Below are 22,516 nucleotides of genomic sequence, written 5' to 3' on the forward strand. Positions count from 1 at the left end.
CACTGTGAGTAGGAAAGCACTGTGAGTAGGAGGGGCTGCACCTGCTTGTCCAGCAGGAGACTGCAGCCTGCCCCCCTGGAAATAACAGCATCCCAGCTGATTGCTTCCTGTGTGTCCTTCAAATGGTCCCACTCTGTTTGGGGCAAAACACTCAGGTCCCCAGGCAAATACAATCATAATGACTTTCAGGTGACCTGTGCAAAGACAGTGACATTGTTCAAGAAGAAAGTCTATTGAATTTCTTTGTTGTTTCTTTTCGTAGGAAAATGTTGCTACTCTACGTTGTTATTTGTACTCCTCTAGGAAGCAAATCTGTATCTGGAACCCAGAAAGTAGAATGACAGGCAATAAATAGGATTTCACGCTTCAGGCAAACTTTGAAATCTCTTGACATAAGTGTTTAAATAGTTGAAAGAGTTGGAGATGCTGCATAAAGTTCCAATAGTAATGCACAATGGAGCATTTAGAAAACTGAACATTTAAATTTGTTTTTGAAAACTGGAGCTTATCAGAACTGTGCATAGAAAACATTTGACGGCTGATAAAAGTGAAACTTACTTAATTTGTTAAATATTTTCCCTTTATAAAGTTGGAGGTAACAACCTTACAAAGAAGTAGAGCATTGAGGGACTATCGGTGCATTCTCAAAATGCCAGTTTGTGGGTTAAGAGTAAGCCAACAAGCAATTTAATATAATTGAAAAGTAACCGCACAAATGCAGAGCAGCTGTTTTCTTCAGCTGTCTTGCTGCTCTGTTGTGCTACCCTGCTCCTCTTTGCCCAGTAGTCACATGCTGGTTTTAAGATTCCTCAAGTAGCCCATTTTCGTTGGTTTTAATCTGCCTGAATGTTAACTTCTTGCAGGAATTTGCTATAAGCAAAAATATCCAGCTGGGTGATGAGAAAGGCCTCAGGTTCCCGTGTGTCTGGGACTGGTCTCTTCAGTTCACGAGCCGGGACCGGCTGCTGTTCCACAACCCGCTGTACATCGGGAAGAGCACGCCCAGCGTGCACAACGGGGCCCTCCGGACCTTCAAGCGCTCCAAGGTACCTGGGGGGCTCTGAGGGGCTGGGGCTGTGCCTGAGGCTGTGCTCACACTCAGGGGTCGTGCTGGGGAGGCTGCGGGTGCCCTTGGATTAGCAGTAGGAGCCTTCATTGTCTCGCTTTCCCAGCCTAAAGAAAAGATTTTCTGTAGAAGTAAAGATGTAAATTGTTGAGCCGTGCGTTTTAGGACATTTTCTGATGTGGCTGAGTCACTGCCAACATTTGCATTATTTCACCTTTGGAAAAGTGATGACAGGCCACTTTCTCCCCCGGGGTTGTCAATATTTTCAGTAAATGCTGATTATAAGTCAATCATTTGTTGCTACAAAAAAAGTATGTATTTCTTTGTAAAGGCCACAGTTTGCCCTGTGAGCCCTGCGGCAGTGACTCACAAGCTCAGAACTATTTAAAGGTCACAGCATTTCTCTGGATGATGCACCCTGGCAGTTCAGGGAAATTTGCTATTCCAATGAACGTAGAACTGGAAAATTACCAGTATTTATTTTCTGCAGAAAAACTACAGCTCCACGTTGCGAGGCGTGCCCCCGGCACTAAAAAACGGAATCATCGGTGAGCAGGAGTTCCTTCCAAGAAGAAACTCTCTGATACTAAAACTGAAGCCGGACTTTTTCCAGGCGGCGGAGGGGCAGAGCCACAGTATGGAGCAGTACTTCAGAGACTGGTTTGCAAAGCCCGTTGATTTGCACGGCGTCATTCTGCCCCATCTCTCTGGAACGCAAATAAAGCTGTGGAAACTCTGCTACTTCCGCTGGGTTCCTGAGGCCCAGATCAACCACGGCGGCTCCATCACCGCTTTCCACAGGGTTTCCTTGCTGGCGGACGAGGTGGACATGTTAAACCGCAGCCTGCGGCAGTACAAGAGCAACTCCTCCTTGCAAGGCCACTGCTCAGAACTGGATCAAAGCAGGATGTACTTCAGAGCAAATGGTTTAAATGACACCTCGGGCGCCCCAGACTTTCTCTCCTCCTCATTCCCATTTTCTCCTGTAGGGAACCTATGCAGACGGAGCATTTTGGGAACACCTTTAAGCAAATTTTTAAGTGGTGCCAAAATCTGGCTATCCACCGAGACGCTTGCAAATGAAGACTGAGGTGATGTGGAGGTTTAAAGGTTTGGGGAGAATACAGCATATCATTTCGTCTTTTCTAACTTAACACTGCTAAATGCGGCATTGAAAGCTGTAATAATTTTTATATACAAACATTACGTAAGATTTGCACAAATATTTAAAAGCAAGGCAAGTTATGCTTCAAATCGCACAATTTTGTCTTCAGTAGTTCTCATCTGCTGGGGCTTCTGCTCCCCAATTCCTCCTGTTCTTGGGGGTTTGGCTCATTACAAGTGCTAGAGCATTTCATTAGCTAATTGAAAGGCTTGGTGTGGTCGTTAGTGAGGGTTCTGCTTGAAATACCTTTGTTTTCCCAGGAAGTGACTGAAGTGACCCTTTGATAAAACAGCTGGGAAAGCCAAAGTAGTGCAGTGGAGATGAACTGCCAGCTGAAGTCTGGGAAGATACTATTTTATCAGACTGCCTCTTCAGGAGTAATACTTACTTGCATAGATACAAACATGCTAATGTTCCATGACTGATCAGCCTACACTGTGCTAATGCAGTGTATCCATGGAAGGGCTTGTTCCCTTTTCTTTCTCTCCCCAAAATGCGTTCATCAACAATTGGTCAGATTTGTGCTCTTTGTCACAAGCTTGACTTTAGACTATGGGAATCCACATCAGGACAATGCACTGTTAACCTTAAAACATTTACTGTAGATATGGTATTGTAGTAGCTTTAGAAGTGCCTTTAATTGGGAGCAAACAGTAGCAGGATTACTCTAATGCAGCTGACACCCCCCAGCTTTTTAAAACAGATTGTTGTGGCAAGTCCTTGTTCCATCCCCTGATTCCTCTTCTCCATTTCTGGACACAACAGGCATCCAGAAGAAGCAGCAGGTGTTCCCTCTTTGAGGTTAAGTCCCACAAGATCCTCACCTTTTTATTAAGAGCACCTCAACTACTTAGCATTATATCCCTGCACAGATCCCGATCCATGCCAATCCTCTCCTCATCTTTTGCAGAATGAAGTAGCTTTCAGCAAACTCATACTGAGCCCTGCTGGGTTCCAGCGAGGAGCACTGGCTCCTTGTTCGCAGTTCCACGAGGGGTGCAGGTGCTGCAAGAAGAGCAGAGTGGTGCCTTCTTTTTGCAGACTGCACATCCGTAGGGACAGTGCAAGCACTGCCTGGGGGAGTTACTTCCAACAGCCTCCCTCTGCTTCGTGCAGCAGCCTCCTCATTGTTCTGAAACCTTTTTAAATTATGCCTTTCCCTGGATGCTGTGCCACAAAAGGACTCACAAGGAGAAAGGCAGGAGTGTGAAGAATTCCAGGAGGCTGGAGAAATAGTGATTCTCATAGATTAAGGCTCCTGTCAGCTGCCTTCTCTGAACAGCCAGGCTGTATTTTGTATTAAATTATTTCTGTATAAACACCAACGTTGTTGAATTGCCACCGAGCCTCTATGCAGGTGTTGCATCACCAGTTAAGGCACCAGAGGCCTTACACGATGGACTCAGAGCTGTTCTCAGTTTTCTCAGTGGGGAAAAAAGAAAGCTGCCGGATGGGAATACACAGTGTATTCAAGTTTAAAAAAAGGGGAGGGGGTAGGATTTGGAGATCTCTGTTTGTAAACACAAACTGATCTTCAGCACAGCCTGCATCACAGAGTGGGGTTTGGCTCCCAGGCTGTGCTGTGCTTGCACTGCTGGGAGAGGGAAGCCAGGCAGGGCCAGTGCAAAGCTGAACAATGTCGGGGTGGGGGTGCTCCCTTTCTTACCTTACCAAACTTCCAAACCCCGTTCCTATGCAAAGAAGCTGGTGTGTGTGTGCTGTGCACAGCGTGGGCAGGCACAGGCTGTTGTGACACAACGCCAGGTGCTTCTGGGCAACTGTTTGTGAGGAAAAAACGTGTATTCACCTCAATTGCCTGACTATGCTGCAAGATGAGCTGAGCATGTTAAATGGTCCACAAACCAGTTGTGTTTATTTCCAAGCTTGCTGGAGCAGTCATCTCACTTGTTCATTATTCGAATGTTTGTATTAGTTTGTTTTTGCCATTCCTCTTTTCCCATTAGCTAACTGCTTTCCCTGGCCTGATACTTGACATGAAGACCTCAACCTGTGTGCTTAGTGTCTTTTGGTACCAATTTTTTTCCTTTTAAAAGGACAGTTAAAACTATAGTGTCTTTTTTTTTTTTTTTTTTTCCTTAAAAGTATAATTTCTTTGGTCTAAAGGTACCAAAAATGTGTAAATAAATTACTCCACAAAAGCAGCTGGTGGAATTAAAAAATGTTTAGGCTAGTACCCTTTGGGGGAAAAATGGGTACTATATTTAAACAGAATTGTCTTTTATAAGGAGATTTCAGACATTTTTACATTTCAGTTCTAAGATGTGTACAGATGCTGCAGAGGGTCTTTGTATTTTATATATATAGCATGGGAGAGGGTTAAAAATAATATGCCTTTATAATAAACAAAACCTGTCGAAATATCTATTTGCCAAACAGATTTAAAAAGAAATTTTATACCATTCCAAAAAGAGAGTTAGGTAAGCGGAGGCTGAGAGTGGGCACCTCCTGCAGACAGGAAGGGAAGGGATCCACCTTTCCCTAGACTTGAAGACAAGGTTCTGCTTCCTTGTGGCACAGCCTTGCTGAGGAGTCTGAGCAGCTGCTGTGTCTGTGGGAGTGAACGTGTGCCTGTGGGTGCTGCTGCTTCCTCTGAGTTAAACAGCTCCACACCTTCTGATTCACTTCAGAAAGACAGGTACCAAGTGTTGATCTTGAAATATCCTCCACTCTGCACAGTTGCCTTATCAAGTCAGTAGTGACTGTTCTGAATATCTTCAATAACTTTCAAAAGCAGTGTTGGGGTGTGAGTATGTATCTAAGTTTTGTGTACAGAATACTGACATGCAAGTGTGTATATATATGTCTGTGTATATATATGTACACATATTTTCAAATTTTCATTTCTGTTCACCATTTAAAACAAGATACTGTTAAATACCATTTTCGTGTCGCAAGAGTAGAAAAGCTACCAAGCAGCTCACCCTTTTGTGTTTGTAGAAAATGTGCATTACTGCAGCTGTTCCTGGCTGAGTCATGACTTTGTACCACACAGGGGGAGCTCTGCAGCTGCTGCTGAGCCCCAGTGCAGCAGCTGGGCTCGGTGCAGGGCTGGGACTGCCCTGTGTCACACGTGTCCTGCCTCCAGAAATGCACTGAGACTGTGTGTGTGTGCGTCTGCCCAGGCCTGCACGTGTGCTTCGTGTGCACCTGCCTGCAATACCACTGATCAATTACCTGCCTTGTGTTTTAATGAAAATGTAGCAAGCTGGGCAAACCTTTTGGCTTATTCTCAGATGGAAAGATATTAAAACCAAAAAAATTCTAACATGTATTTAAGCAAAGGATGAAATCTTAAATTTGCCTCTAACCAAGAGACAGAAATCTGTACCTCAAATTGCTCTAGGCAGTAGGTTTCTAATGCTGTTGCTGTGACGGTTTAGAGTTCACCATTTCAACTGAAACTAAAACCTTTGTGCCTGATAATGATTTACTGAGTAAAGTAGCAGTGGCAGGAAGATAATGAAATCCTGATGCTGAGTTGTGAATGTGAAGTAAATTAGAGTCAATAAAAGTTTGTACCTTTCTGTGGTGAACTTCAGGTGGTTTTCTTTCCTTTCCCCTAACAAAACAAAACAAAACAAAACAAAAAAAAAATTTGTGTGTGTGTTTTTTTCCAAGAACAGCATGGAAGATGATTAATAAAAGTCATGTGCAAATGATCTTATTTCTTGCTATATTCTATTATAGTGTCTGCAGTTTGCATGGTGGCCAGAATTCCTGATAGCAGGGAGCCTACTCAGTATGAGAGTGAAGACTCCATAAAAGGATGTTGGTTGTGTGTAAAATTAAAAGAAACCCACAGGATTTTGGTGTCTTAAAAGGGAATTCATTTTTTAGTTCCAACTGACGGACATACTTCCAAATGAGCAAACCCATCATTTTACGTGGGGCAGAACTGACAGACTGCGTCAGCTCGTGTCTACTCTTTACACAGGTAATACAGATACACAGAAGGGGCTGTTATCTAAATTATCCTTTCATACACAGCAGCACACTGGAACAGCATTAATGCTTTCTGCCCCACTCTCTGCCATCCTTGAACACCTGTGTCTGTTTATGTACAAGTGCAAAATTCAAATACGTAATGGTGAGTGGTGACAGAGGCCTGACAGTCCTGACGAGGGGCTGAACTCACGCCGTGCAAGGAGGCTTGCTCAACATAATCAGTTTAGGCCACAAGGGAATGAGCAGGACCTGATGGCCCAGTTTCTGTATTGTAGAGATGTTCTCAGGGCATACCAGTCTGAAGGCAGCTCTTCACTGGGCAAACCCCAGATTACCTCAGAGAGTAAATTAGGAATTGTGGAGAGAAGGGAAGGGCTCTGCTCTTCTGAACACAAAGTGACATGCAGTAAATCACATTGACAGTTTTCTCAAATTAAATTTTAGAATGTTTTATGCTAAAAAGGACTACAGTAATGTTCCAAGAAACCAGAATTTTAGAAGAAACTATTTTTAATAAGCAGCAGCAGCCATTGGTGTGTGCTGCCCATTCCTTTAAGAACACCCGAGTTCCCCACATGATCCAACCTCTGTCAGCTGAGGCGTTTGCTCTTGCCTCCAACGTCCTGCACGTGACAAACCTCCACTGCAGCCCCCAGCTTGTGCAGCTCGCTCAGCCACAGCATCTGCTTGGGAGACAGGCGGTCGTTGGGGCCCTTCACCTCCACCAGCTACAAGGAAAGGGGGATGGTTACAAGTGTGTCCTGGAAGAACTGAAGGATCATTAGTTCCCACAAGAAGAAGTATTTTTTCACGGCTGTTATTTGCAACAAAGATAATAGAGATTTTAGCACAATGGGAGGTCCGGTGGGTGCTGAATTATTACCCCATATTTCAAAATTTAACTGTAAGAGAATGAAATTTTATGTAATAAATATCCACCAAAACACAGACAGAAGCCCTGGTGAATGAAGATCTCTCATACTGAAAAATCAGTTGTCTCACCCTCACCTCTTCCAGCTGATACTGACAGCAGTTTATTCAGGTGTTCTAGAGAACTAATTTCTGCTATTCAGCTCTGTATCATAAACACAAAAGTTGCTCTAACAGATGAGATGTCCAATAGTCCAGTAGCTATTCCACTACCATGCAAGGCACCAGCCACGACTGTTTACTCAGTTCCTGTAGCAGACACAGACCCAGCTGTAGACTCAAACAGTCCAGATTTCATCTAAGTGGTGCCAGTAGAACCCCTTGCTGACAAGTCAGTGTGTGGCTGACTGATACCAGGTGCTTTAGTCACCATTAATCAAAGCCCGTTTCTCCAGCAGCCTTAGCCAGTGTTGATCGCTGCTGCTCCCCACAGCTCGGCACCGCTGCCGGAGGAGCAGATAATCGCTCCGTGGGGGCAGGGCAGCCGAGCTGCGGGCCTGACTCCACCGCCACGCCAAATTACAGATTGTGCGGGCTGACAAGTGCAAGGCTCTACACGAGGGAAGGCAACTGAGCCCCGAGTGTTCCCGTGCTCCCCACACACCTTGAAGTGCCGGCTGTGGGAGCGCCACACCAGCAGGTCGGGCAGCCCGCCCCGGCAGTGCCGCAGGTCCCTGGAAAGGCGCCGGAAAACACCGCTCAGAAACGTTCCTCCAAGGCAGGAGACCAGGCTCTGCAAGAGAAGGCTTGGTAACTGGTTGGGATTGGGTTTAATTTCCTGCAGAACCATTTCCCAACCCTCACAAGAATACTGGATGGCCCAGCTCGGCTCTGTTCAGCCTCGTGTAATAAGAAATATAAGTAGATTTTTTTTACATCTATTTCCCTGCTGTGTTCCCAGCTACTGTTGCAGGAAAAGTGATATGAGAAAATTGTAACACTACCTGTGCAGGGACTTCAACCCAATAATCCCTAATCCCAATTCCTCCCTCCCACCACTGTCCATCTGCCAGGGCTCAGTGCCTCAATACAACCCGCGAGCACACCAGGGCCACGTGTAATTGAATGTCAAGCCTAATTCAAGTGCCCATGCTGGGCAAGAGTTACTTACCTGGACTTGCTGCAGGGAAATAAAACGGCCCCAGTTAACCAGGGCTGCTGCTTTTCCCTCCTGAGTGGTCCAGACATCAGCAACCAACTTCGCCAGTGTCTCTGAGGAAGCTGTGTGAAGCTGCTGGAGTCTGGCCTCAATGACAGCCCTCCTGTTCTCATAGAAGCTGTCAGTGTATAAATCCAGGGGGGATGTCTGCATGAAAAGGTAAATACAGCTCTCAGGGACTGCCACCACAGCAGCTATCCTCAGAATGACAATGTCTTACTTCATATTTTTCTTAAATACAAAGTCACTCAAACATTGAGCTGATTTATCTTGACCATGCCCACCACATAAATATTTATTAAATGGGGAAAAAATTGTGGTTTAACACCCAGTGCCAGTGCAACAAACACTGGCCACATCTCGGCCTCTGCTCTGTTGTTCTGAACTCTAGACAGAGGTTTCCTTTAACAGATGAAGAATTCAGTGCATTCCCAGTGCTCTGAGCAGCAGGATCTGGAATCGGGATCAAGACTGCTCAGGCACTGAGAGCAGTTTGAGGTGAAAGAACAAAGCCAAGATGAAACTGGGGCGGATCCTCCATCGTCCCACAGCGTCCAGAGCCCAGCTGGAGCTCAGCATGTAAAAATCCCCCGCAGCAATTCAGCTTTGATGCTGCTGAACAGGCAGGGCTGAGAGCCAACAGCTTTCAATCAGATGCAGAGTGCTTAGGAAACGGCCTTACACAAACGGCTGCCACACATAATCCCACAAACACAGCCTAGGAATGACAGAGAGAATCAGGTGTGAGCTGTCAGCTCATCACTGGTGATGCCTGAGGATCATGATAGCTTTGCTCTGCATTAATGAGGACAAGAGGAGCTATTTGTATGAATTCCATCTCATAGTTTTGTATGGCCTTTGGAGTTACAGCTGTCCCCTTGCGTCCTACTTGTGAGCCTGTTCAGCTCAGCCACAAGCACTTCTGCTTCAGATGGTGAAGAAAACTAAAGCCACAAGTTCACCTGGAATGATTGACCTTAGGGAAATGTTGGAGAGGCTGTGTAATGTTGTTTGTTTGCTTCTTTGTCAAAAAGGAGGGATGATCCCAAAGAAATGGTGGGGTGGGTGGGAGTGTTAACAAACCCGAGTTTAAAAATAAAGCTTTTGAAAAGAAACAGACTTTTTATTTCTCAATTGAATTTGTCATCTTCCAACGAGAGGGACTAGGCTGGGCATGGCAGTTTCTCCACTGGCCATCAAGGACACCTTGCCCAGGGAGCTCAGCCACAGGACACAAGCATTTAACCAGAGCAATCCCACCTTCTCTGACTGGGAATCCAGTCTGACACAGCTACTGGCTACTGAGGAGGCCCTTGGCAATAAACCAAATATAATAAATAATGAAGTGAAAGAAACACCAAGATCTGTCTGGAAAATCCCTCAGAATAAAATGTTAATCTAATCCTCAATAAGATTTTAATACGATTACTGAGTCTACAGCAATGGACGAATAAATTAACTAAAGAAAGCCTTTCAAAATTACCTGATAGGAATTTATGAACACGTCAGGTATGCCATCCATGAAAATGATATCCCACATTAGAATCCCATACAGTGTAATAAACGTTGAGCCTTCCCCATGAATACCTAAAGGGCAGAAATTAACAAAAATGGAAACATTAATTTCTACAGCAGTGTCATATGAAGAGCTACTGAGCCATCACGACCCAAAGCAGAAATATGGCATGTTCAGGTTCACGGGCAGCTGGTGTCAGCACACATTCCCACTGCAGCTCAAGCGCAGTTCATTCTGCCCCATTCCCCAAGCCTGCTGCTCCCAGCCCACGGGCCTTCAGCTGCAGCAGTTCCCATCCCTGCCTGGCCCCCACAAAGCTTACTGGGCTAACTCTGACAATTTTTAAATACACAACTTTTTTAACATTAAAAAAGATACAATATGAATGATAATAATATATAATACGTCAAAACATTATTTATATTTATAGTATATAATTAGATCTTGCATAAAATATTCTATATACCTGCTCTATTTGATTCTAAATATATATTATGCCTTTTATATGTATACATATTTATATATGTAAATACATATATGTTCATGCATGTATGCATGTGCTCCTACACGTTTATATATTCATGCACACATATGAGCTGTGACAACAACACATCAAGGACACCAAGGAGGGCTTCTTTGAGCACCTCAATGCCAAAAGGAAAACTCAGGCTAATGTGGGCCTGCTGCTAAATGGAGGGGTGGCCCTGGTAACAGGGGACACAGCAGGGCCCTGGAATACCTTCCTTGCATTGGTCTTCACTGCCAAGATCTGCACTCAGGGACCTCTGACCCAGGAGATCTGGAGAAAGGACTGTTGGAAATCCTTCCTTTGGTTCAGAAGGACAGGCTTAGAGAACACCAAGGCAAACCTGACATCCACGAGTCCATGGGATGCACCCAGAGGTGCTGAGAGCAAGTGGACACCTTGGTGAGGCCACTCACCATCATCTTTGATAGGTGGTGGCCATCAGGAGAGGCACCAGAAGAAAGCAAACGTCACCCATTCTGCAGAAAGGGAAAGGATGACCCATGGAAGTCCTGGCCAGTCAGCCTCACCTCAATCCCTGGAAAGGTGACAGAGGGCCTCATTCTGGGGGCCATCTCTGTCCACGTGGATGACAAGAAGGGGATCAGGAGTGGTCAGCATGGATTCCTTACAGCTAAATAATGCCTGATGAACCTGCAAGCCTTCTACAATGAGGTGCTGTGCACTGGAACAGGCTGCCAGAGATGCTGTGGAGTCTCCCACTGGAGCTATTCCACAACAATCCTGTGCCCTGTGCTCCAGAGTAACTCTGCTTGAGCAGGGAGGTTGGACCAGATGACCCCACTGTGAGCCCTTCCAACCCGAACCATTCTGTGCTTCTGTGAACAGTTCTATTTATGTGTGAACATAGGGAGAAATATATATGTATATATGCAAACGCAAGGGAACACCTTTTTCATTGTGAAGGTGATGAAGCACTGGCACAGGCTTCCCAGAGAGGCTGTGGACTCCTTGGGGATACACTAAAGCTGGACACGGTCTGAGAGAGTTGGCTCTTGAACTGAGTGTTGGACAAGGTGACTCCCAGAGCTCCCTGTCAACCTCAGCCACTCTGTGATGTGTGCTTGTCATTAGTCTGTTAGTACAATACATTATCTATAGTAGTAGTGCTGTTACCCTGATCAAACCCATTCCTCCTGTAATGAGTTAATGCCAGCTCCTCAACTGAGCACATGACTGTGGATACACTGCAGTCTTCAGCTCCTCCTCCATCACCAATATCCTCCATGAGAAACACAGATTTTCCCATTCCCGTCTGAGGACACAGCTTTCCACTGATTGTCACCTGAACATATTAAAACATTTGGTTACTTTCCAGCATCACAGTAAAAAAGTTTTAGCCCAAAATCCCCTTTTCAGTTTTCTTAAAATCAAAACTAGCTATGTTTCCAAAAATCAAGTGAATAAAATTTAACCTGTCATTCCTGTCAAATCATCCTGTTTAGCTTTTATAAACGGGCACATTTTTAAGAAAACAAATGTGTAGCAAAAATTCTGGGCAGATGGGAATGTAACCTTTCTATATGGAGAACCAGGAGCAAAACCACAGGAGACTGAGGAGACAGGCTCTGGGCTGAGACAATGAAGGGCTGCAGGAAGCCATGTGGTGAGGAGGCTGAGAGAGGAAGTGAGGTTCTGCTCTGATTTTGCCCAGACAGAATAATATTTAAAATGGAATGGAAAAGATAGATTTTTAAAAAATCCATTCTAATATGATGCAAGTGCCCCACACTGAATACTTGCGTAACGCATATTTAGAGTGCATAACTTCCAAAGGTTCCTAAAAGAACAGTGGCACTTCTTTTAGCCATTAATCTAATGCTGACAACATGCTAAGGTTACTATTACTTTTTCTAGCATACAGAATGCTTGGCCTGCAGCCACTAGAGGCAATGCTCTGATCTGATCAGACTCTTCAGCCAGAAAGGCTCTCAGGGCATTACTGCTAAATTAGTGGAGTTTATGGCTGATCACACCCATAACAAATATAAAGCAATGCAAATTAGATCAGTGTACAGCTGACTAACTTCAGATTGAAGAGCTGACTAACATAGAAGTATTTGATTACAAGAGGCTTTTGTTTTAGAAACACATTTGTATTCCTTTCCCTGCACCATGTCAGTCAGAGGCCGGTGCACAGATGTAACAAGTCTCCCAGATTACTTGTCCTAGTCAGAAGTAAAGAGAGCTCAGGAGGTGCTGCTCCCTTGCTTACGTGTGTCACATCCTGCACGGGGAGGACGGGCAGGTCCTGCAGCAGGCCCTGGAACTGCTTGCAGCTGGGGGAGTCCCTGATGCGCAGGGCGCGCTGGCACAGGGACAGGCGGTGCCCGGTGCGCACGGCCGGGTCTGCCAGCCCCCTCCGGATGCAGCCAATGGCCTGGCAAACAGCAAGGGGACAAAAACAATTTACAGAGAGCTCTGCTCACCTCTCTGTTCAGGAGCAATTGATTTAAGCACAGGCATGTGAGTGTAAGAGTGACCGTACAGGACAGGGCCACCTCGCTAACTGAAGTTCTAACCAACGAGTAACATTTTGCAGAAGGAGATTTCTGGATTCAAATTTACACTAGTACTGTAAAAATAATTCCTCTCAATTTCTACTGATCAGTATAAGATTAAGGAAGTGTATTCACTTTCTTAGTTGAAACTGCTTGTCTGAACTTAGGATTTCTAACAAAATCTGCTTTTTTAGGAGACTCTACTCCACTGCCCTTTCCGTATGAAATACTTTTTTAAAATGTTTTCAGACAATGCCTGCAGTGTTTCCAGCTTTCCAGCGGCAGTTGTGAAGATACCTTCTTAGTGTTTTTCAAGTGCTGATGTAAATTCAGAGCCAGCCGATCCCACCATCTCCCTCTGCTGTCAGCACAATACACATCCTGGGCCAGGAGGCTCTGCAGCTGCTGCACTGCTTCCTGTAGCAACGGGATTGGACCTTTATTAATCGGGTTACAAAACCAAGTTCAAGTTAGCTTGTCGCTTTCCCTGCTGATTAATGAATACCACAGAAACTTTGTCTCCGGACAAAATTTAAGCATATTATTTCTATTCAGCTCACCACTTTACCTTATACTTGTGTAGTCTCTGCAGAATTTCAACTCCTTGAGAAAGGATTCTTGTGTACACCCAGCCAACCGTGAAACGCCGCAGGTAATCAGGTAAAATTCTGTGATAGCTGAAAAATAAGGGCAGTTCAGATCAATTTAATTGTGTCAATTTTACTAAGAATACTTATACCTAAAGCATTTACCAAATTAAATGCCTTATATCTCCAAATTGATCTGAAATGAGTATCCCAGCTACAAAGTCAAGAACCCAGAGGTAAGGCATTAATTTGGCTTAGGGAGCAGGTGCAAACGGCACTTGCACAGCATATTTTAGTTTCAACATCAGTAGAATTATCAGTTAATCAGTTTTACAACAGACGCAAAACAGTAACTTAACTACATCATATTTTGTTACCAACTCATTCTCGTCAGTCAGTTTAACTTCAGAAACAAAGCTGAACAAAAGAAAAAGTCTTGAGCAGGAATTTTCTGCCATAAAAGAAGACTAACATCTTTTCAATAGGCACTTCTACGTTCCAGACAAACAAAGACTTTTGAATGTCTTATTAAAATCAAAATAGATTTTTCCACTGTCTTCCGTGTAAAATGGAACAGACCTCCAAATGACTCTCTATGAATATTATTTTACATCAGTTGCCATGGAATTGAATATAATGCCAAACATAAGACTTTAACTTGTGGTGTATCATTAAGCCAGAAAACAAAATAATTTAAAGAAAAACTGATGAAGAGCACTTCAAACCCAATACATGTTATTTCAGCTCTCAGATATTCAGTAACATTTCCAACACCCCCCTGAAAATCTAAAGAAATGAATAACCCAGCATGTTTTCCCATAACATTTGCAACATCTCTTTGTTCCCAGTCAATTTTAATTTCTGCTTATTGCCATTTATTTGAAAGCCATTAAAAAAAAAAAAAAAGACAAGAGATAAATAAGGAGAATTCTTGCTCTCCTGCACTGGCACATGCAACAGAACTGCTTTAGTGCCTACCAACTCTTTCCCAAGACTTTATAAAAACGATCTTTTCATATTGTAACTTAAAAGCAAAATGATCAGGAAGTTCCAAGCTTTTAAGAACACCAAAGTCCTTTGCTTTATCAGTTTTAAATAACATCCCTAGTTGATAAGCCTCTCTCCAAGGGAAAAGCACCCAAGGTAAGATAATGCACTGAACAGTTTCCAGTTCTGTACCTCAAAGAGGGGTGATTCTTCAGTTCGTTCCATGTTTCTTTACCACACAAATAGAGACGATTAGCTTCTTCCCAATGCCCATTTACCATTGCAGTGGCTATATCATTTAACAAATGAACAGCAGTTGTATACCTGTGGTAAAAAACCCCACAATTTTATTACACCTAAAAAGCATCTATAGTTGAAAGAAATAAATTCTTTCCCTTCCAATCTCCAAAGACATTGAACCATGCAGCCAGCTTTACTCTTACTCTTGTAGGATTAGCAGAGTTTAAACCAGCAGGGCACATTATGTTTAAATTTACTTAACACTAGAGAATATAATTTTTGTTTAGCTCAGAATCAGCACAGCAAATGAAGAAACAGCTTCTCATGATCATGAAGCAAATAAATAACCTATTTTGATGTACATCTGGAGTTCTACATTTGCATTCTTATTTGCCTGCACAAGTGCTGCAGTAAAGCTTTTCTAGAAATGAACAGATTTCTAAGTTGTCAAAGCTCTCCCTACCTGATGAGATCCTCTCTGTCCTGGAAGACCTGTGTTTTCCTGTTTACTGTGTAACTGGGGAACACCATGTGCCCCATGTTTGTCCTAAGGACGGTGGAGAGCAGCCCAGCACTGCCAGCTTCCTCCTCCTCCAGTGACTCAGGCAGTGAAAACAGCAGCAGGATTCGGGAAAAGACAGCCCGAGCATTTTTGCAGACCCTGACACATTTTCCAGCCAGGTCCTTCACCCTGGAAGGCCAAATAAAAATATTGTAACTGACTTGTAAAAACAAAAATATACTGAATGAAGTATGAGAATAACTTTTTTTCAAGCCAATTAATGCATAAAGTTGATTTTCCTTGGAAGCAGGGAGACTACGCAGTTTAGTATTTACCCTCCTCTTTGACTCACTGTGAATTGAAATGTAGTGCCACCCTTTTTATTAATAAGGTTACTAAATGCATTCCTCTCTTGAAAAGGCATCGAGATCTCAGTCATTTGAAGCACAACTTCCATTCACTTGCAAAACTTAGCTGTAAACATTTACCTTTTTAAAATCACTGCCCCAATACCAGCTTGACTCCTGCTGAAGATCGAACGCTGCTTTGACAGCTTCAGAAAATCGTCCACAAGTTGCTGTTTCTGACCATTTGGGTTTGGCAGGTGAAAGATTTTTGCCAGTGTTTTTAGCTCAGGGGCTGAAAGCAAATCCAACCCTTCACACAGGTCTTCCAATTCAGATTCTAAAAGTAAAATTATCAACATATATTCATTGTGTTATATACATAGACTGGAGCAACAGCTCACAGTATGTTCATACAACCCAGTACTAATCTAATGATTTAGGTTTGATGCCCGAAAGATAGGGTGGAAATAAAACCCCACAGACCAGTGTCTCTAGGGCAGGTATTTGTTTATTGCAGTGCTGGAGGTGAGGGGGATTTCTCCCCCTAACTCACCCACCCTGGTCAAGTGCTGTGGTATATTTAGGTATTGCTTAGTGTTACTGTGTCACTGCAACATCATCACCTAGGTGCTGGAATTCATTTACATAGTATGATCTCATGGTTATAGATAGCTCTTCTGCACTGCGCTTGCACCTCCCCAATTTGGGGTTCACTGGGGGTCCTTGATGAAGGCCTCTAAAGTCTTCTTCACACCTGAACTTTTCAACTTTCTATTCAGAGCATGCGCAGTTATGGTGTTCCTTGGTCTGTCTGGTCCTAACCAGTCTAAATTCCTTATTTTGTGGCTAATTTGCTTTATATTTGCCAATTTCTCAATAGCACTGTACTTTTCTAGCTATAAAACTATCCACCTGGTGAGTTTTTTTCTGCTTTTCTGTCTATTCAGCATTAAGCAATTAGTTAACCATATACTCCATTACATTGTATAGAAAGTTATTTATATCAGGTTATACAGGTAGAAAAGCTATGATTCAGGTTGCATTGATATCAAGTTAGACAGATATATAAAAAGTCATGATTTAGGCTATATTGATATGAGGTTGTATCAGGTTACATTGCTATCTTATAATTCAAGCTATATAAGCACCTTATAACTTTGACTTAAGTTATATAGGCATCAGGTTCTTCAAAAATATATTAACAATGTGATCCGGTTCACCCTGAAATTCTTCTGCACCTTCATCTGGACTTTCACAGGTCTACTTTGAAGGAATGGAATAATCAGGAAAAGATCACCCTTTACAACTTCAAAACAACTGCAAAGATTAAAAAATTCTGTTCAGTTATTAAAAAAATGCTGTTCAGAAAAACTGGTCTTCTCTAGGATCTAATTTGCACTATTTGTATTTTCACCCGAAGCCTTTATTCTGCTCCTCTATGCCCTTCCCAAGGCACAGAAGAGCACACAGTGCATTGATCTCTAACATGACACAACTTCAGATTTTATCTGTAGTATTTTAAAGGTTTATTAATGCTGGCCTTACCTGTTTGTAAAAATCTGGCTTCAGCCAGTTCTTCAATTATTGGTGACAAATCCTCACTTATCTCCCCATACTCTATTTTGTTCACCTTTAACCAGTTCAGCTTGCGTTGAAAAAGTCTCACATACAACTTCTGTCCACCAACTGCAAATTTTATTTAAAGCAGGGAAGGACAAAAAGAAGAGTAAATTCTAAACACAGTACTGGCACAATCACCACGTTAAGCAGAAAAATTGCAGGTACTCTCTAAAACACATTTTCAATCTCCCTGCGTTCTACAAGCAGACTCGGTAAAACACCAGACTTACCTTTCCAAGTAATTAATAGGTTTATTAGAATCTTTAAGTTTTGTAGGTGGAAAAGTATTACAACATATTTTGTAGGTAATGTACATTACTAAAATGCATTTTGACATTCTTACCCTTCAAGAAATAGTTAGTTTTATAGAAAAAGAGAACTTCAGTTTTCAACCCTGCATTTTGTGTTGTTAAATAGGTCTTTTTGCTTTCTTAAACAGTCATTCAATAATCAAATATTTCATGCTAGGGAACAAAAGAAGCTGCAGTCTGACAGAATAATTTCATAATCACAGAATATCTCTCTGCAGCATTCTTCAGGTTCTTATTTTTCCAAAGATAAGTCAAATTATACTAATATATCTACCGAAAACAATGAGAAAAAAAACCTCCTATTCATTTGATTTTTATCAGGTAAGTATTATTTTAAAGTACCTTTTAAAAATACGTTTGAAATACTAACTATGCTGAAATTCAACAAAATAGCTTATTAAATTTTAGCTGAAAATAGTCTGGCTATTATTACTACATTCAACAACCTTTTGAATACTTAATTCAACCCCCATTAATTTCTAATTTTTTTACCCCTGTCTGCTGCTGCTTAACTGAAACTGATCATTAATAAAAAAATTAAATAAAAACCTGATCATTAATAAAAAATAATAAAAACCTACTAAAACTACAAGACCTAGACATACTTAAGAAATGGCCAATAAACATTAATGTTTATGTAACAATTCTCCTGTCCTTATATGACTTTTTCAGCCTTTTCTTTAATGGAATCTTTTCCAGGATCAGTTCCCTGGGCAGACTACATTCAGACACACAAGCTTGCCATTTTCTCTGTGGAGTTATAACTCCCCTAAAGTCTGTCCCCAGTTTTTATCATTCTGGAGAAAGGAAAAAGCTTAACATGTGGACATTCTTTCTCCAGACCAAACTAGGGCTAAATAATAATTTAATAAATAATAATTTCATAATAAGCTTCACAAACTTACACTGAGTTACAGACAACTCATTGAAGAATGGTAGACGTTTCAGCAGAAAATAATTAAATACTAGAAAATACCTATATTCAAGCAACTTCATAGAGCTAAGCAGGTGTGTGAGCTTTTTTGTGTTATGGTAACTGAAAGACAACGCTTGGGTAGAAGCTTCTCATGTGGGACAGATAACTCATCTACCTGAACTTTTCAAGTATCCTGCCTGGTATTTCTTGGAAGGCAATGACATCCATCAGTCAGTTGTCCAGGATTTGTTATCTACTGGCTTAGTGCTATCCTCTCACTTCTCACAGCTCAACTGCTGCATCTTTCCTACCCTGCAAAGAGAGATTGTTTCATCTGTGACCCTCACATCCAGTGCAAACACAGATTTATCAGCACCACTTTGCAGTAATTCTTTCTGTATTCCCAACCCACATGAGAGGGGAATTCTGAAATCACACTGCTGAAGAGAAACAAGCTCTTTTATCTAACAGAACAAACTCCTGTTACTGAGCAGCGTTGTTCACGTCCAGGGAACAGCGTGGAAATGGGAAAGGTGTATCCTGAACATCTCTTTTAGTGTTTGTCAAAGTAGCCAACACCTACATACACTACTGGCCTAACTGTGAGTTTATTCCTGGATCTTTGGATGCAACAGATGTGCATCTATTGCTTGCCTCAGAGAGCCAGTAACAAGACTTTTGTTGCTTTCTTTATATATTCCCCTTTAATTACCAGAAGATAAACAAGGCATTACCAAGCTCCAAGATGTCACTACTGTAATATTTTTATGGTCTGGAGTGCACTAATGGGCTTTGCAGACCCCCCTCAGGTTTGGCTGCTTGTGTCCAGGGCCATCTTAGATCCATTAGGATGCAAGCCAGGCTGCTGGGAGGGCTGTGTGGGGCTGTGTCCCCCCATTCTCTCAGGACCCGTACCTAACAACATTAGGAGAGTTTATTTACAAAAAGCCACTGAGGGGTACACCCCTGAGAAAAAGGAGCTTCTTCCCTTAAAAAATTCATCAAGTAAAACTGTCAATTGATAAGGCACTTCTCACATAAAACCATGTAACAATGCTCTCTACAAGAGGGAATGTGGAAATATATATATTTTTAAAAGAATACCTGATAATTTGTAGAACTTGGTTATAATGTTCAAATCTTGTTCATTAAATAGTCTGACATCATCTTCATTCTCCAATACTGCTCGCAGCACTACTAAAAAATTCTGGAGGTAGTATGGATGTCCAGCAGAGCTGGGAACAGGGAGGACCTCATCTATTTTGTCTACAGCATCCCCAGTGGAATCCTGAGGTTCTGCCTTTTCCACAGTTTCTAACAAATCGTGGTTCATGTCATTCTTAAAGTCTTCAAGAACTTCCACAGGAAGTACCTCTGCATCATCCCTGCTAAAGCAATTTTCTGTCCCACAGTTCTCTTCTGCCTTTGAGGGAGTAACCTCAGTGTGAGGCTGAGTCTCAGCTTCCAAATCACTGGTCAGCTCTGCTGAACTATGGATGGCTAGAGATGTTTCAAATTTATCAGGCCCAAGTATCCCACTTTCAGACCCGCATTCTGCTTTGGTGCTCCTTGTACCAGACGGGAACCTTTTGTCATTACTGTTATCAGCCAGTAAAGGTACTTGAACCATATCCATAAGGTCTTCTGGATTACGTTTGTTTATTTTGTTTTGAAATTCAGGTTCCCTCTTTGAAAAATTTTGCTCCTGGTCCTCTCTCTGGGAAGGCTGATTTTCCTTCTGAGAACTCTGCCCAGCATCATCATCACCATCATCACCATCTGGTGCTGCAGCACTTCCAGAGGAACTGCGAACAGCTGGAGGTGAAGAGTTGATCTCTTCATACAAGACCTGTTTTCCTCCCTGCAGACAGCGTCTTCTGGACAGTTTCGAAGACAAGCTTCCCAAGGAGACCGTTCTAACTGTTCGAGCCTGGGGTTCATTGTTAACACTAAAGACTGAACTATTATTGCTAAAATAAGGACTAGTCTGTTGTGCTGCACTCCCTCCTGCTTTCAACAAATTACTTTTGGAAGGATTTGTTTCTAGATTTAAGAGGTCTTTTGAAAAATACGAGCTGGAATTATTGCTCAGATTTGCAGCTGGGGGACTCTTATTCCTAAAAGAATTCAGTGTAGCATCAATGGCACCAATCTCACCATGGTTTCTCTGACAAGTTTCATCAATGTGCTTATTTATTCCGTATCTTGGCACCAACTGCCCACACATGGGACAGCTAATTTTGGTCGAGGGGACATTGTTAAAAAAGGAAGTAATAGAGGATGATGTTGAAGGTGTAGATGGTGTTCCTGTAACCTCCGCTTTTGTTGTTTCTTTTTTCTTCTTATTTTTACTGGGTAACAAACTTAATCGGGATCTCTTGATTCCTGAAGACCTAGCTTCTGCCATTACAAAACTTCACAGTAATTACATGGCACAGACAACTCCGTTCAGGCCGTATTTCTTTATTCTGTAATACTTAAAAGAATTTTCTTGGCTTTTCCTTTTCCATCTGTAATCCTCTGACATGCCTTGAAAAAAAAACAACATTGAATGAGTGGTCGTCTAAGGTACCAGATGCAACCAAGACAAACAGAAGAGAAGCGGAGCAGTCAAGCAATCCTTAGTTTACAATGCCATTGTCCTTTATCTTGCCTTACCAGGCAAGGAAGCACACCACAGGCAAGCTGAGCACTGCAGCTGCCTTTAAATGGCTTAATAGACGGAAAATCAATCTCAGGTTTGCATTTACACCAGCAAGTGAACCTGGAATTCAAACAGGCAAGTCCTCTAATTTTCACACAGTAGTCAGAGTTGAAAGGCACCTCTGGAAATCATCCAGTCCAGCCCCCTGCCCAGGCAGGGTCACCTGGAGCAGGTGACACAGGAACATGTCCAGGTGGGTTTGGAATGTCTCCAGAGAGAGACTCCATGACCACCCCGGACAGCTCTCTCTGTGCTCTGCCAGCCTCAATGTGAAGTTCTTCCTCATGCTGAGGTGAAACTCTTTGTGTTTTAGTTTCTGGCCATTGCTCCTCGTCCTGTCGCTGGGAACATTTTATCTTTGTCTTGTTTGCTACTGACAGACTATTTTCGGCGCCAAGCACCGTATCCAGGGCACTCACCGGGCTGCCCTGCAGCACTCACCCTCACGGCTGCCGTGCCTGCCCGAGCCGAGCTCTGCCAGGGCCGGGCTTCAAGGGCTGCCGGCGGCTCCAGAGCGCTGTCCAAGTGCTCTGGATGGCGGGCCCGGCTTCCGAGAGGTCCCCGAGCTGCTATCCTGACGTGCCCGCCCTTCGCCGGCCCGCCCCGCTGCCGCCACCACCACCGCCCCTCCCCGCGCTGGGACCCCCTCGGCCGCCCGTGCCCCCGAGGAAAGGGGTCCAGCCGGAGCCCCCCACAGCCCGCCCGGCCCGGCCCGGCCCGGCCCGGCTTCCCGCCCTTCTGCACGCACCGGCAGCGCGGCCGCTCGCCGTTCCCGGGCCGCGCGGGGCCAGGCCGCGCCCTGAGGGCCGGGCCGGGGCCGCCGCTCCCGCCCGCCGCCAGGCCTGAGCAATGCAGCGCCGATGGCGGGCACCGCGCTCCGCACGCTCCCTCACGGCGTCTATTGCAAACACCGTGCCCTTTTAAATCCGCAGATTTATAATGTCTTTTTACGACAACGCATGGAAAACAGTTGAGGTCCACAGGAGCAGCAACCGGAGGTTTCTTGCGTGGTTGGTGAGTTTTGTTGGGGTTTGTTTTCGTTTAGCCAAGGAAAGAGCGAATAGTGAAGTATTTTCACTCTGAGAATTATTTGTATGGACTCTGAAAACGGTGCTGGTATGGGAGATTATTCCTCTGACTGGTAAAAAGAAGCATGAAGAGAAGGCACCTCATCCCTGCCTGTCAGTGTGTGCAGGGAGGAGGGAGCAGGCTCTGCTCGGTGCCATGGGACGCGAGGCAAAGGGCAGAAACTGAGCATGAGGAGGAACTTCTTTACTGTGCAGGTGACTGAGCGCTGGATCAGGCCGCCCAGAGAGGCTGCAGTGTGTGGAGTCTCCCTCGCTGGAACTGTTCCACAACAATCCTGTGCCAAGTGCTTGAGCAGAGAGCTTGGACCCCACTGAGGGCTCTTCCACCCAAACCATTTGTGGACTCAGTCTAAGTTAAAAGATG

At 43.6% G+C, this 22,516-nt stretch overlaps 2 protein-coding genes across 4 annotated transcripts in view; one reads left to right on the top strand and one right to left on the bottom strand.

Annotated features, from left to right (window-relative positions):
* The window catches only part of MTMR10 (myotubularin related protein 10), a 34,815-nt gene extending 30,457 nt beyond the window's left edge, over positions 1 to 4,358 (top strand). Inside the window, exons 15-16 of the mRNA XM_040077208.2 lie at positions 864 to 1,046; positions 1,557 to 4,358. Of these exons, the coding sequence (XP_039933142.1) occupies positions 864 to 1,046; positions 1,557 to 2,156 (783 nt within the window). The 3' untranslated portion in view covers positions 2,157 to 4,358. The remainder of the gene's footprint in view (positions 1 to 863; positions 1,047 to 1,556) is intronic.
* On the bottom strand, positions 59 to 21,872 carry FAN1 (FANCD2 and FANCI associated nuclease 1). 3 transcript variants are annotated; one of them, XM_040077206.2, is made up of 15 exons: positions 21,813 to 21,872; positions 19,465 to 20,889; positions 17,059 to 17,199; positions 15,655 to 15,850; positions 15,128 to 15,355; positions 14,617 to 14,748; positions 13,419 to 13,527; positions 13,148 to 13,267; positions 12,565 to 12,729; positions 11,466 to 11,634; positions 9,770 to 9,873; positions 8,239 to 8,433; positions 7,732 to 7,860; positions 6,783 to 6,925; positions 59 to 194 (listed from the first exon to the last, which is right to left on the bottom strand). In XM_040077206.2, exons 2-14 carry the CDS (start codon positions 20,765 to 20,767, stop codon positions 6,788 to 6,790), a joined length of 3,129 nt encoding a protein of 1,042 aa, XP_039933140.1. In that variant the 5' UTR covers positions 20,768 to 20,889; positions 21,813 to 21,872; the 3' UTR covers positions 59 to 194; positions 6,783 to 6,787. The 3 variants fall into 3 exon arrangements, with proteins under 3 accessions (XP_039933140.1, XP_039933139.1, XP_039933137.1); XM_040077205.1 differs by lacking the exon at positions 59 to 194 and adding an exon at positions 5,771 to 5,811; XM_040077203.1 differs by lacking the exon at positions 59 to 194 and having other exon boundaries at positions 6,690 to 6,925.
* Between the last annotated feature and the right edge of the window lie 644 nt (positions 21,873 to 22,516).

This window comes from Hirundo rustica, chromosome 13 (assembly GCF_015227805.2).
Source record: "Hirundo rustica isolate bHirRus1 chromosome 13, bHirRus1.pri.v3, whole genome shotgun sequence".
Lineage (NCBI taxonomy): Eukaryota > Metazoa > Chordata > Aves > Passeriformes > Hirundinidae > Hirundo > Hirundo rustica.